General features: G+C 36.6%; 1 protein-coding gene across 14 annotated transcripts in view; it reads right to left on the bottom strand.

Moving 5' to 3' along the window:
* Window positions 1-16,463, bottom strand: part of BNC2 (basonuclin 2) — a 349,580-nt gene that overhangs the window by 19,650 nt on the left and 313,467 nt on the right. For 11 of the 14 annotated variants that reach the window (XM_039567529.1, XM_010392978.3, XM_019281976.2 and 8 more), the window contains one exon: window positions 5,026-5,870. The exons of 1 other annotated variant lie outside the window; for it this stretch is intronic. In XM_039567529.1, the coding sequence (XP_039423463.1) occupies window positions 5,210-5,870 (661 nt within the window). In that variant the 3' untranslated portion in view covers window positions 5,026-5,209. Of the gene's footprint in view, window positions 1-5,025; window positions 5,871-8,169; window positions 8,201-16,463 lie in introns of those variants that run through there. 2 more of the 14 variants (XM_019281984.1, XM_019281977.3) reach the window with 2 other exon arrangements.

Raw genomic sequence — 16,463 nt, 5'->3', positions numbered from 1 at the left:
AATGTTGCTGTGAAAATGTCCTGCAGAATTTGAGTACAAATACATTTCTGAAAAGATGTCCTATTTTCTGACAGCTGCTGACATCCTTAATGACCACCATGTGAAAAATGGGTCCATCTCAAGCATTTTGATTTTAAAATATCATACATATTGAAGGAGAAATTTTTGGAACTAAATCCCTGGTCTTGAAAATGGTTCCTATCTCTGGAACAGATCAGACCTTGAATTATCATATTTCTGAGTTTTCATGGTACCAACGCAGTTCCTTGTCTTGTTGCTTTTACATTCCTACCCCATATATTTAGCTATGTTAGATGCTTAACTGAGTTGAGAAGGCTAAAACTCAGGGAAAACTCTAGTGGACCCTGGCAGCCCCACTTCCTATTAATTGTACTAGACCAGATCAGCTGAGGTACTGACCACTGCTGGCAGCTACTTCACTGTTTAAAACTTAACTCTACTAATTTTTCCTAAGCAGCTCCTTTTTTGGGGATGGAATGGGAAACATATAGGTAATGGAAAATGTATAAACTTGTGGAACAGGCAGAGGAAGTGCACTTTCAGTTCCACAACAGAAGGGAGGGAGAGAGGGAAGAAGGGAGGCAGAGAGGGAAAAAGACAGGAAAGCAGGAAGGTGGGAAGTCAGGAAGGAAGGAAGGAAGGAAGGAAGGAAAATACACTGAAGTTTACCCATGGTGCATAATTTCTTCTGTGTAAAGTATCTACAGATTCCTAGGAAACATATGAGCTCAGTCATGAAAAGCCTTTGAGAGATCTTTAAGATCAGTGTCCATGTGCTATTAGAATTTTTAATCTATACCTTTCATATTTTGTCAAATTGAGTTGTGACTCAGTGACAGAGTGCTTATATCTTGTGTGCACGACTACAGTGTCACCACAGAGTCAGCTGCAGTTTAAAAGGCAAGGTTAAAATCTCAGGCATAACAAATGTACCTGGTTGAGATTTAGCTCAGAAAAATTGACTAAATATTTCAAGGTGTGAGAAAATATGAGTTAAATTAGCTCTTTACTAATACCAGCTAATTAGTCCCCACAGGAGCACACTTATGGGCAAGATCATATTAGTATAGTGATATTTTAACCGATTCAAACATAAATGGATAAGTGATGTGATATGTGTGAGACTAAACAGTGAGAAGGGGCTACCAGGAGTGTTAAACCTCATGGTTTCCATTCTTGTGCTTTGACTGTGCTGTTTTCCTTCCAAATTTTCATACAGTTTTTCAAAAGATACTTAGTGATTAACCATTATCATATGCTTTCCTAAGACACCATACCCCCCCAACCCTCCCAATGAAAGAAAAAATCCTAAACAACCTCCAGACTAATAGTTCTGTTTCTAAAGGAGGTTTAGTACAGTTATTTTCTAATTGCAGACAAAGCTTTTTGATATTTACAGAAAAATACAACTACCTTGAATAAAACAGTGAAACAATATGGAAAGAGTGACTACAATAACTCTAGGAAACAAAAAAGAAGGAACAAACTTCATGTAAAGGGAAGAGCATTTGCCTCAAAGTTGGTCTAGTTCTTGCAAAATGGTTTAGACTGACAGGTTGGAAACCAAAGGGATAGCCACAAGTTTGTGATAACATAAGCAACAGCACAATACTTATCATGTCATCACACCATTACAGGCCATGTTCTGTGCTGAAGAGATGAGAAGTTTGGTCATTATTCTCACTTGCACTCTGGGTCTCTGCTGAGATCATCCAGAAATGCTACTTTCAGTAAAACCAAGCTGCTACGCCACAGCCCCTTTATGAATTTTTCAGATAACGTCAGATGATACAAATTCTACCACAGGAAAAATTCTAATACACATTCTCATAGAGATGCATGCTAAGTCACAAGGAGGGAAATGCCATTCAATTCAATGTAAGTGTAAGTGACCTTCAAAAAAAAAGACTGTTCTGCCATTAGTATCACTAGCACTGAATAAACTACTTTTGCCTAGATTTGCCTAAAAATAACAGTGAGTTGTATTCTGTCCACAAGACAGAGATGATATCTCCTACATATCTTAAGCAAAATCTGAATGAAATTAAGAGTAGGACTTGTGAGCTTCTAAGAGTGTTTGGAAGTTTTTCCCTTTCCCCTTACATTTTAGAATGTGTTGTTCAATTTTGTGTAATAAACAGATATTTTTTTTTTCTTCTATGTCAATAATCTGCTGAATTTATCTACAGATGATGCTTAAATTTCCAAACAAGTTTACCAAACCCATTTGACCTCTAACAGAAACAGAGTGAAATGAGAATGCTGAACAGCGATTCATTCAGTGAAGAATTATTTATATACCTCAAATGTGTTTTTCATTAAAAATTATATTTATTTATACCATGCATTCTACAAAAGAGTGGGGTTTTTTCTGTATATAATTCAATTTTTGTTCTTTTATTTTTTAGAATTTCCATATTACTTATTCCTATTAGCCTGGGAGGAGAGATGAGATTGCAGTACAGGTAACACTACAAAGGTTCATGTGTTTTGGAAGAATGCACCCTTACTGTTCTAATTTCTCTTTCTCACAAACTGAGCTTGCACAACATAAAACAAAGAAAAGCAGATCTCTCCACTCAGTTTAACAAGGCAGTAGTTGAGACTTTGAAGAAAATAAAAAAAAGATGAAAGAAGAATGTCAGTGAAACAGCTTACTTTTTTGCTATAAAGTTTTTTTTTGTTAAACCAGAAGGTAAATGTTCCTTACAGTTTCTGTGGAATCCACAAACATTTTCAGGGCTTCATGAGTGTACAGAATAAAAAAAATGATCAGAGGCTTGTAACTCATAGGAACATAGTGAGAATTCATTTAGAAATATTGTTCTTTTATTTTCTACAACTGGAAATACTGATTTATTAGATATTGATTCCTATTTTTGGAAACAAAAATACTGAAATGCATAGAAAGTACTTAAAAAGAGGAAATCTGTATTAAGAGTTTCCTCCAGAAAACGTAAGAGGAGTTAAGTACTCAAGTGGACATAAAAAGTAAGAATAATCAAAATGCACAGCAAAACAATACAGCGACAAGCTGAAACAATGGAGCATTTCTGACTTTGCTAAGAAGAATAATGTTCTGGGTCAGTAAATACAGAAAAGGAACACATTCTCACTGGAGGAATATTTTATTATATGCTGAAATATCCCTTGGGGGTTTGTTTGTTTGTTTCTTTTTCTTTTGTTATTGTTATTTGTTTTGTAAAGAAAAGAGTCTACAACACACATCCTAATGGCTTTGGCTGTGTATTGAGCTTAAGTAAATACCATCCCTCAGTCAGTATGTTGTGGTAACAAAGGCTGCCAGTGTGGTTTACCAGCTCAAGCAACATGTGTAAACACCGGAAACAAAAAAATTCAGAGGGCAGCCTCCTTTCTCTCTGCCTTTCTCAACTGCTTGTTCCTTCTCTGTCTCCTGGTCATGCTTGCTCTCTTGCTCACTATCTTTCTTGGACTTTTGTTATTTTCTGACAAATCATGCGAGTGAAACACAAAACATTAACACAACTAGACATCCTTTTTCTCTGTCTTCTAATTTTATCCAAAGGGAAAGTTACCCAATAAAAAGTCCAGCATATGTTTTCAGAGCTACTAAGTGCTTCTGCCATTAATTTCTTTTGATTGCTTCTATAAAACATGCCTTAATCATACTACAGCACTTTCCATTGCAAAAAAAGACAACTTTACAGAACAACATAGTTAACATTATTTCCCTGTTCCTTTTGATTTTTTTTTAAACACCACAAAAATCCAGGCTATAATAAGAAGCACACAAAATTATATTCATCTTTGTTCTGTGACAAGTAGTATCAGCATTTATATCCCCAAATATTATGCATGTTTGACAAAAAAAGTTTCTACTGGTTCACATGACACAATTCTGTTTTTTTTTTTCTTTTATGCAATGTAGTATATAAGGAATAAGGATGCACTATTGTTTCTAGTAATAATTGGCACTTGAAAAAAGCACCAAGAATTCTGTATTTCACTTTACCCCTTTTCCCTCCCCAGTATTTTTTTTGTGTGTAGTTCAAAAACTACAACTGTGGTTATGGTGAATAACTACATTTTCTTTTTTCAAAATGTGTGCAAAGTTGGCACTTTTGTATTAACACTAAACACTAATACTCTTTGTTTGGCATTCATGCCCTCATACTGACCAGATCACTTTTATCTAAGTGTATTTTTTTTAAAGACACTTACTGAAAATATGGCAATAGTTTAAGAAAAAAAAAAGCATGGATATTATTACACATCCCCTTGTAGTGTACGAAAAAGTGCATGACTGGATTTATGTAATAGTACAAGACAAAAAAACTGTATCAAATTACAGGTACTGTAAAGCATGCCAGCACCTCTGTATTATATCTAGCAGGTAGTTAAAACAAGACCGTGGTTCTTTTAAAAATGTGCATTAAAGCTAACATAAATGAGTAAAACTAGCCAGCAAACTATTTTTCCTGCTTATCTAACAGCTGAATGTAACTGTAAAAATTAAGCAAAAAAAATTAGAGTTAAACCACCATCAATACAATTGTTTTACATCATAGGCCTGTCAAGGCTCAATATATATATACAAGTGTAACAGCCATGCTTAGTAGAACGTTATCCCCAATGCTTAGAAGACACAAAGACAACTAAGTAGATTGTTTTTTCTTTCTCTTTTTGTTTGTTTGCAATTTTTTTGTGTGTTTTTAGGGGTTTTTTGTGTGGTTTTTTTTTGTTCTTTTTTTTGTTTGTTTTCTTTTTTTTTTGTTATTTTTGTTCTTTTTTTTTCAGGCAAGTTATGGGTAGAACAAACTGTCTCTTTGGAGATGACCAAGAACATTCTAACAGAACTAGGGACAGCTACAAGTTTTCTTTTAGTTTGGTTTTTTTTGTTGTTGTTTGTTTTTGTTTTTTCCATGAAGGATCTCTTCCCCCAAATTAAAGGTCCTGGATTTTGTTTCTATTAAAAAAAAAAAAAAGAAAAAAAACCCCAACAACCAACAAAGAGGAAAAAGCACCTGGTGTTTCTTTCTTTTGCTATAAAAGAAAAGAAAAAAATTATATATATATATGTATATTTATGTGTGTGTATATATATATATACACATATATATATATATATAAAGGGAAACTGTATATGGCAGTTCAGATGTAGTGGGCCCTCTCTGAGAGCTGGCATTATGCTGTGTCCATCCTTGACCTAATCTACTGAAGTGAAAGGAATGTTTTTATGCAGATTGGGGTTCTGGCTGTGCCGATTTCGGCTACGGACAGAGGAGAACATCATGTTGCACCCAGGGACTTTGCACTTGTGCATTTCTCGCAAGTGCACTGTTTTATAGTGCACTCTGAGGGTTCCCTTGTTGCTGTACATTTTGTGGCAAATATTACACATTATCCCACCGTTGCTCACCGAAACACTGTTGAACATGAGTGATCCTGGGACATCGGTGCCCATACCTACAGCTAAGGCAGGGGCATCTGCTTTGTGGGCAGATTCCCCGCTGTCACTTGCCCCATCGACGTCGTCCAGGAGAATACCCTCATCGCTTCCTGCATCAGATTCTCTTGAAGAATGGATACTGCTGCTGGACTGGATGCTGGAGGTGGTGCTCAGGTCTAGTACCATATAGTCTTCTGCCATGCCCCTGCCATACCCATTCATATGGGAATCCTCAGTACCAGCAGGCGAGGATGTGTCTTCCCTTATGTCAAGCCCCATCTGATGCTGAGCGCCATATATCTTCACCAAAAATTCATCACGGAGGTCCTTACTAAGAGAAGGCTGTGAAGTGTCCAAGCCCATGTCATCCAGTTCTTTGGTCAACAGTTTACGGTGCAGGTTTATGTTAGCACTGTGTCTGGGAAAGGAAGAGGGAAGGGAAAAAAAGGAAAAATGTACAGTATTTTTGATTAAACATACAGTCATCAAGCACCAAATCCAAATCCTGATTTATTGATAATTTTTCATAAAAATATCCCCTGTCCATGTTGCTTGAAAATTTCAGTCTTTCTATAAGTGGACAAATTACAACATAAAAACTAAACAAAATAAGCAAATTCCGCCCTTACTGTTTTTCTTGTCAGCTGCTGCTCCTCAACATTAGTCCCCAACAGCAGCTAGAGCCCTTTTATTTGAAATTTACAAAAAAATAAATTGCACTAGCAGAAAATGCAAAATGCTCTTCTTGATTCCTGAATGCTTGGTGACTTTCCTTCCCTTCAAGAAGCAAAAATATTAATATATGAAATATATGCATGTGTGTCTATCTATGTCTTACTCTGGATCCATGTCTTTAGCTATTTATCCATCCATACATACCTAAAAATATGTTTATATTTATATATATATGTACTCACATAGCTCTGTAAATGAAATATAGGAGGAGAGTAAAATAAAAGTAACTGAATAACGTATTGTCAGAGGTCCTGATTCAAGTAATTTAATTCTCTCATAAAGGGATTCAGAATCAGGCCAAACCAAAATGGAGAAGACTTGAAGGGTTTAAGAGAACAAGTCTTTGAAATCTACATGTAAGATTCTGAAAATCTTAAACAAAGTTGGTGGTTTCATCCTTCTAGGTTGTCACTGCCACTCTTCCCTGTCCTTTTCCCTGTACTGTCTGTATGCAGTGCTGATTGACTCAAGCAATTTAGTGTCCAGTAAAAAAAACCTATTAATGGCAGTGAGAATTTTGCCCCAAATAAATCAAAAAACTTAAGTGTGGTTTTGGTTTAGGTATTTGCTGAAGTTACTGCCGATATTCAAGACAATGGAAAACTGTCACTGATGGAAGTGGGTTTTGGACCAGATCCCCAGAGATGCAAATTAAAATATTCTCAAGTGTTTTACAGGATCTGGGCCTTTGCTCTCAAGAAATAAAGCTCTACATTTGCAAACAATGTAAGCCTTTGGGTTAGTAAATGTGTAAAATAGCCTATTATTTGAAATACTGCATTCTACTCTCCACTTTTGGCATTGGCTTTATTCATCCATTGCAGTAGAACCTCACTGATTTGCAGTAGTGTCAGGAAACCCTCTTTGAAAAACTGCGTTTTCTGAATTAATGATTCAACCAACAAACATGACAGATATCAAAGACCTCTAACCACAGAACATGCTCGTTTTGGTGAAATGCTTAAGTATAAGAAATCAGTGTAAAGTTTTCAGTAACAGAAAACTTTAGGGTTCAGTTTTCAGAATGTGCAGCATTACTGTGGAAATGGCAAATATTTATTCAGTTTCTTTGGAGGGTGACTTGATTTTTGAGTCAGCAAAAAAAGAATTAGCGAAGTTCTACTGCATAACATTCTTTGCAAGCTAAGGACCCAAACCCGCAATTTACAACATGCAGACTCACCAGTCTGTCTGCCCATTATAAATTGCAGATCAGAGCCCAAATGTAGGAGGAAAAAGAAGGGGGTGTGGGGAGTGGGAGAAGGGTGGGGAAAGAGAGAGAGAAAGAGAGAATTTTAACATAGGAATAGCTTAATTTGCAAAAAGCACTAGGTATAAAATTGTCATGGGAAGACATAACAATGATCAAATATTTTACAGACATTCAGGTCCTACATTAACAAAAAAGGGTGAAGAGGAACAATAGCTATGAGCAATATTTCCTTATTGGAAGCTTTTATTTTAAGAAACCCTTTGAAACATACCTCTCAACCAACTGAAGTTCAAAACATGGTACAGCAATACAATGCAAATAAATAAAGCAAATGCAAAAGTAGGAAGATTAAATTGATGTGGAGTAAATCTGTAATTTTCTAACACGTACTTTGTGATTCATTTATCTGTTGCACATAACTTAAGGGATTAAACAAACAGCAATAGAACTGATCTGTCCCACTCACCTGCAAATGCAGGTAACTCTTTTCTGACATAAAACTGATACTGCAATGCAGTTTAATTGAATTGTGTGTGCTTGGGATTCAATTATTCCAGTAAGGGGGCAGTCTAGAATAGAGGACTTCTCTCCTACTGAGAAACAGTTGAGAGGTATGGGCAAGGGTGGAAAAAGTGGAGAGTATTTCTTGCTTTTGTCCCACGTGGGAAATACTCCTTTCACACAAGCAAGTATAGCACTGTTGCCTTTTTGAGGCGTAGAAGTGTAATTATGCATATCCCCACACTGCACTTAGGAAGGCTGAGCTTACCTTGTGATAAGATCAGCTTTCTAATCTTTTGCTAAATTGAGATCACAAAAGAGAGAGAGAGAGAGGAGAGAAGAGAAAGAAAGGGGGAGGGGGAGGAGAGAGAGAGAGAGAGAGAGAGAGAGAGAGAGAACAAATTCACATTCCAATCCAGACATATCTGGTTAAAAAAAAAAAATCTGAAACCAATAAAACACAGACTTTAAAAAAAGTCTTGACTGTGAAACTGGTTTTTGTCAGCTGTAATATCACTTATACTGTTGTTCTGATGGATACTGACTCAATCACACAATACAGAAAACATAAAGCAAATTAATCAAAGCATATTCACACCATCCCCATTATTATCCACAGATGAGTTCTGAACATATGCATGCAGTGTTCACATACATGAATGATAAACAGTAGTCCTGATGGTCCCTTGCCTTCCTAGTTTCAAATGGAATGTAGCTCCATGTAAAGTTGCTAAGTGCAGTACTGTGAAGGCCTGTCCACACTGACCAGAGTTATTAAATGACCATAAAAGCTCATTTGCGCTTATCATCATAAGGCTAACTGCAAACTATTCATAAAGTCCTCAGGTGTATACTTATGATTTCTCCTCCTCACTCCTGTGTTATGGGAATTTGTTTCAGCATACAAACTAGTCAGGATAACTGTAACTGTTGCTTCCATGCATCCGTGCTTACGATTTCCTTGGTTTGCTGCTGAGAAAAACAACAGTCAGGCATGCAGTGAAAATAACTTCAGCATTCTCTAAATGAAGAGATAAGAATAAATTGCCGAGTTAAAGAGGGGGCCACCAAGCCCCAGATAGACAGAGGCCATTCTGAGAAAGACCAGTGTAAGGATGCAAACTCTGCTGATGCTCTGATAAGAAGAGATGCCTCCCTTATTCAATTCTCACTTACAGCAGTAGCAATCAGTAATCTAGTTAAAGTATGTACCAGCCCATAATATCTGTCAGGCAAACGATGTGCAGAAATGTGCGGACCAGTTCTGGCACTCTGCTCAGTAGTGTCCCTTTTCCGCTGTCAGCAGTACTGTTGGATTCTCCTAATATAATTACATTGACTTTTATTCAATTAAGTGCCATTCCTAGCCTTAAAAAGAAGCTACTTTATCAATTGATTCAGGTGTAATGCAATAATAAAGATGAACTCATGGCAGTGCATTAGATCTGCTGTTCATAACTTCTGAACATAGGTTCATTCATAGCAGTCGATTTCCATTATGCAACCACAGTTCAAAAGAATTGATTCCTTTACATACATTTCTTAATCTATTTCACTTGTGTTTAATACTGTCCCTAAATATCATATGCGAAAACATTCTGGTGGAGAAGGAGGAATGAATTGTGAAAAAAATTCATTTATTTAGACACTGAAGTTTTGAAATCTTATTAAAAACCCCAAAGTCTCGGACTCCCTTCTCCATAACAAGCAGAGATTTTCCATCCTAATCCAACTCTTTCTCCTCTGCTTTGTCACTCCCAAGCCCTAGGAAGTCCCCTAGAAGCCCTCAGCCAATGCTAACCACCTGTCATCTTGTTCATCTGCTCCTCCCCAGGACACCTGCAGTTCCTTGCTTCAGCTATTCTGTTCTCTGATGTGATTTACAAAGCTGCTTACCTCTTCCTCCTCCAGATACTGCTCCCAGGTATGTGTAAACAATGGTCCCTGAGTAAGCTGAGGCACAGCCTGGGCAGAGTGATTTGTGGTAATGCATGAACACTGCTATCAAACAGACAGAAAATCCTGAAGCAAAATATGCCAAAACCTGCTGAGCTTCAGCTTGCCATGGCTTCATTATTCCTCATACCTGAGCTAGCTAATTCAAGGCCATCTCTGGTGTCCTTTGCGCTGCAATTGCTGCTGTATCTGCAGGAAAAAAACTTAAAGAACATAAATGATTCGCAGAAGTATATATATGTGTGTATGAAACAAAATATTTGGCCTAATGAAGTCCTTTGAATGCCTCTGGACTTCCTAGATTGCTTATTTGTACATCAACTACCAGAATGGCATTTGATCCTCACAGTGGAAATGTTGTGTAAAGACAGCTGGTGATTGAAGTCTTCCAGACAGAAATACAACATCAAATGAGTTTAACTAAAGGCGTATCTCACTCTACTTCTGTTACTATACCTACCCGCTCCTAGGCAACAAGGGATGGTGAGGAGGTTTAGTTCTGAAAATCCTATCTGTGCCAAATAATGTCCAAACACCTGTTTACCTCAGTACTATGTGTCAGATACCCTTAAAAACGAAAAGAGTATTTTTCCAAGATGTTTTGAAATGTAGCTTGCTGTGGCAAACTCTAGGACGCAGAATAACTGATTTTTGACATAAATACCACTCTTTTTTCAGGTTACTATTAATTAATTGTATATGTGGAAAGCAAAAGTGTGTGCAAAGTCCTCACTAGAGTGGATTTGGCCATAAGAATGGAACAGTCCTGCCTTGAGGATGATGATGATACACATGAAATCTCTGGCTGTGGTGAAGTGTCAACCTCTGAGTTCACCACTGCCCTTCCAGACAGGAATTTTGGCAGCAGTGCAGTGCACAATCCTACAGCAGTTACAGCAGCTCCCTGACTCTCAGCATGATCCCACTGGTAGCAGTATTTTCCTTCTCTTGTGAAGTTCATGGAAGTATTCTTCCTTAACTACAATTCATTGTTGATTCCACCCCACCTACTACTAGCGAGCTTCTCAGTGACAGATGCACTATCCACCAAGAGAAGGAAGGGAATTATAAGCCTAGGAAATATGGTCAATTAAATGTACATTCTATTTACACAGATCATAAATCCAGACTGGGATCTCTTCAGCAGTTTCTTTCTACACTTGTCAATGAATCTGATTTTGTTAATTTACTGTCCATTTGTTGGAAAGAAAACATTTAATGGCCACTTTAGTTTATTTTTCTTTAGTCAGTCTTTTAATTTCATTTTGAAGTGAGTGAGAAGGAATTTATCAGAGCAGAATTTGTCCTGGTATAGAAATTGGCATGAATTCTATGGATGACTCAAGGCCAAATGTGGATGCACCCATAGCTGCAGTCCTATCTGCAGTGGGGCAAACCTCATCTCGGATGCACAGAGCAGAGTTAGAGAATTTGGATTATAAATAGCACTGTTTATTTAGATTCAAGCATTATAGAGGGCACAAAACCAACTGCATGAAAAATTAGGTTGAATATATTTGCAGTTCAGGACAGGGCAGGTTGTCGAAAATTAAATATATAACATTATTTTCTTAATTATTTTAGCAAGAGCAAATGTATGTTTGTACTTAAATATTGTGGGATGAGAGAGAAAAAGAGAGTGAGAATGAAAGAGAAATACAGTTGTTAGGGCAGTCAGTTAGGGACTATGGAAACCCACTTTCCACTGCTTGATGTAGTGAGGCAGAAAAGACAAGACAACTGATGCCCCAGTTAAATGTCCTAGCTACTGGGCCCTTGCTTCTCCTTGGCTGACCATAAGCAACAAAGTTCCCTGATAAAGACCTCAGTGAACCATGAAAGTATACAGTATTGTTCATTAAAATTCTGAAATGATCCATTTCAACATTTCTGATTGTACCCAGCCACAGCTGTTCTTCCTATGCTTCCAAAAAAGCCACCATCCCGGTTTCAGACATTTCAGATATTCTGAAAATGCCTTTTCTGGCAAACACATGATTTGATAAATTAATATACCCTAGCCTTAGCACTCTAACACTGCAAAGAAATCACAAACAGAACATGACAGCAGGAGGCCATAAGTATTTGATCAGCTTTGTTTTAAGATCAATAAGTGAACCCAGCATTAAGTAACACAATAAAATTATATTTTGAGACTTAATGCATGTAAAGACAACATAATATTATTTTCTGTCAAATTATGTTTTTTTCCAAGTGATAGTAGGTTTGTTTTATTTTTGGTTTTAAAAAGAAAGAAGCTGCTACTGGATTACAAAACCTAAAACCACACAATCTTCAGCAGCTGGAAGTAGGTTTTGTTAAAGAATCAAAGTTCAGAACACAATTGTCTGCTGGTTTATGTACAAATTGACAAACCTCTTATTAAAGTTGGATATGGAAGTAACTGCTCTGGTCTACAGGGCCATAAAAGCTATCCTCCTGCTACACTTAGTTTAAAACTAAGCTCTATCAATTGGGTTTAAAATATCATAAACCAAGAAACTTTCATTGTACCTCCTGTGAGACTTTTTCCACACAGATTTTCAGCTCAGTATTCAACCTATATTTTTACCTATAATGAAATGTTAAAGGAAAGTTTTCTTTGTTTCTCTTCACCTCAAACAGAATTAAGACTTATGGTTTTGTTTTAAATTTTCACATGATTTTAGTTGCTAACACAATTTGGTAATATGGCAAAGTATTGTGGTCTTACCTCAATTTCATGTCCCTTTCCTGCTTGTTTAAGCCTGAAACTCATAGAAAGGCCCAGAATATGTGAACATTACAGAAAGTAAACCCAGAATTTTATGCTTTCTCAGAATTTCTGCAGACTGAAAGTGCTGAGTTTCATGCAGCTAAAATCAAAGAACCAGAAAGTAAGACTCTGACTAAATATAACAGCGTACATATTTATGAGAAAGATATGGCCTCAATTCTGATATTCCTTCAAGAAAGAAACAGCAATAATTTCCCCCACTTGCTTAAGAGAATCTACAATAAAACAGTTCCTCGAATTTAATTAGTAATGGAAACTGTTAAAGAAATTATTTTCTCACTTACTGTTCTAATTTTGCCACTCTATCAGCAGTCTTTGATAAAGGTTTTGGTTTTGTTTTGTTTTGGGATTTTTTTTCAATTAAAAAGAAAAAAAATCCATAAATCTAAGCAAAGATAATAATGGTTCGAAATCCTGACCTGACCTAAATTGTAAAATCCACATTTATCTGAACAAGGACAAGGTTTAAGTCTGTACACTAGTGCTTCCATGTATTTGATCATATTTAATTTGCCTCTAAGTGTAAGGGGAAAAGTAGGTATAGGGGATAGACTTTAGAAGGAGTCAAGGAAAAAATACTATGCTACTTGGGAACAGGGTAATGGCATGAGTTCTTGAGGCCTGAAATTGCATAGAAACTGAAAAATATTAACCTTGCATAGGAAGAAAATCCAAAAGGTAAAATACAGTTCAGCATCTATTAAAAAAAGCAAAAAAAAACCCCAGTGCTTATTAAATACAGGAAATAAAGGACAAGCAAGTTCTTGCAAATTAAAGATGTGGAGCCCAGTCATTTCAATCCCTTTCAATATGAAACAAATCACTCACACTGGTCACGAAGACAGCTCCCTCTACACTCAAATTATTCACTTGAAGATAAGCTCCCATCAAACTCTTTAGGGGTTTAACTAATTTACTGCACAGATACGGCACGTCTGTTGTAATAACAGGTAGGATGTATTGGGGTCGACCATTTATCAGAATTAGACTTCTTTTTTCAATTCACAGTGAATTATGCTGCCTACACTGCTCCTCTTTCTCAGAGCTTCCCATCCCCTTACGGCCCCTAATGTGGCAGGCAAACAAAATTGACAGTCTCATCTTGTCAACAAGGGGTGATTCTCCTGAGAAGCCATTTAACTTTGCAGAGGAAGCAATGTATTAATGTGCCTGTCCCAGGAATGTTAATCATCGTCAAGCTCCCTCTAACTTTGACATGAACAAAATCACCAAATTTGTTTACTAAATGAATCGTAATATGCTAATAAGAGAGCATGACATATATGGTAAAGCCAAACAGATGGTTTGTTTACTCCACTTTGCAACTTTATAAATGTTGTAACTCTGAAGATGCTAGTGAGAATTATTGGTTTGTTGGCAGTGGCAAACTGTCTTTTGCATACTTAAGCCACAGTTAGAGTCAGAAAACAATTTATCATCACCATGGAATGCATAAAAAATGTTAATGCAGTGATAGCATTTAGGAAGGCAGGATAGTTGACTGTGTGAGCAAATACTCAGGTTAAATATGAAATTGATATTTGATGGGAATGTTTGCTACCAAATAATTCTTTAAAAAGAAATCTGTCAGGTTTGGGATACTTGAAAGGTCCAATAATTCAGTACATACCTGTTGAGGTGTTTAGTGAAACAGTCCTTATGCTGCGAACAGAATTACGCTTTCACGACTGTTGTGTGTGCTCAGAACCATTGAGGTTATGTCGCACTCTTAAAATATTACTATTGTTGTTCATTAAAGATCAAAAGATGTTACAAACAAAAAGCACAACGACCGGTGTACTTGCCAAAGTTACTCAGAAGTGATCAAAACTGCGTTACAACATTTCAACCTCTCACTTTACTAGCTGCCTGGAAGCAAAACAGACTCATTACAAAATAGCCTGCACTCTTGTCTAATAACCAGACTCGATGAGAAAGTTTAGAATAAGAGGATTTATCTGACAGAATATTTTCTGAGTGAACTAATACAGTGTCGCAATGTTACATGCACAAGAAGGTCATTATACATATGACAAGGTCCTCTGATGGGCATAACAGGTGCTCAGCACCACTATCACTCCAAAACTGTTTCTACAATTTACACAAGCTCTACAGAAAAGTTTAGCTGGTGCAGCACACTGCAGTCATGCATTAAGTCCTCATATCCTCTGTGTTGAAGTATTTCCTGGTCCTTGACACAAGGTACTAAATTATTGGACCCAATTTCACCTTAAGAAATACTGAAGGGATGAAGAATACATGCATTAACATTTATTTTCAAACCTAAATCATCTAAATATTATATGATTCAAATTTTGTAATCAGAAATTTTCATCCTTCATTTCATTTTACTATTACAGCCAAATGTGATAATTTTGCAAGTTTTTACACAAACAGACCCTCCAGTTCAGATTCCCACTCATGAATTTTACTGAATTACAAGTTTCAGTAAATGCAAAAATAAAAATAAAATTCAGGCAGAACTCCTAGCTTTCCCCAACTCTGCTTTCAAACCAATCTTTTCTCTCAGATGTTGATGCATGGCAACACATTATCTCATGGTTTGCTTAGAAGATTTACAGACTCTTTACTGATTGAACCTCAAGTTCAAAATAATAATAAAACCTGAGATCCAGTGATAGTTTTGCATGATTTCAGGTTCCACAGCAAATCTGTAAACCATTTATTTTGGTCAAAATGCAATAGTAATTCTCATTCCTAATGTTCATCTGTCTAAAAACTCTGGCTTATTTATATAATACCAGAGGAAACATAAAACCAAATATGATGTGGCATTTCAACAGGGTTCCTTTATTAGTAATTTTACATTACTAAATAAGTACCCCTATCAGGTCAACTGATAGCTGATTATCCTACAACCTCCCTCCATTGATGCCCCGACTCCTCAGTGATTTCTATCCTCTGAGATTCTTCTATACATGCTATTGTCAGCATTTATTAAATTCTCAACTTTTTACTCATCCACAAGAGAATGTGCAAAGATTTCTAAGTTCAGCTTGCTGTCCAAGGATTATTTTGGAAGAAACATTAACAGCCGTCCCAGCCTGGCGCTTATATCTCATTTGAAACATCTACTCATTCCTGACCAACAAAGAAAATTTCAATAAAGTACTTTTACTGGTTTAACAGCAGTGAGCTCCTGGGATTGTCAAAGTGCTCAGTCTTTTCCGAGGAGAGAAGGAATCAGCAGCTCAAATATAATTAACCTTCCATTCTCAATGCAAACTGCCACGCACAGGAGCTCTGCAGTCTATTAGTGAAGTTATAACGGCCAACAGGCAGAGGCAAAATTGGTCAAAAAGTTGGCTGCTGCTGTCATATTTTTAGAATTATGATTAATGACACTAATAATGTGGATGATTACTGATATGTGTATCTCCTGCAGTTTATCATATTGCACTGGCTGCCTACGTCCACAATAAACATGATGCTATCATTTACCTCTTTATTGAAGGCAATCCTTCTCTTGAAGGAGCACATTCTAATTACTTTGTAATGTTTTATGTCTTAAACATTTTGTAGCTCTGGACCTTGCCAACTGCTTCATGTCTACCATTGATTAATTACAGAATGTTTAATCAAAATTTAGAACCTAATGCAGTCATTTATGAATGTGCGGCAGTGCCAAGATAGTTAGGCTGCCGTCCCAAGCTTGGAGAGTGCTGGGTTCAAAATTAAATCCCAGAAATCTGAAAGATGCCAAAGATTTTACCTCAAGTGATTTGAGTTTAAAAATCTTACTTCATTTGATGAATGATAGGCACCAACTCAAAATGAAAGGTCTTTGTTGTATATGTATGTGTGCTTGC

The sequence above is a fragment of the Corvus cornix genome, chromosome Z (assembly GCF_000738735.6).
Source record: "Corvus cornix cornix isolate S_Up_H32 chromosome Z, ASM73873v5, whole genome shotgun sequence".
Lineage (NCBI taxonomy): Eukaryota > Metazoa > Chordata > Aves > Passeriformes > Corvidae > Corvus > Corvus cornix.
The sequence above is the reverse complement of the archived record's forward strand: the minus strand, read 5'-3'. Positions and strand labels throughout refer to the sequence as shown.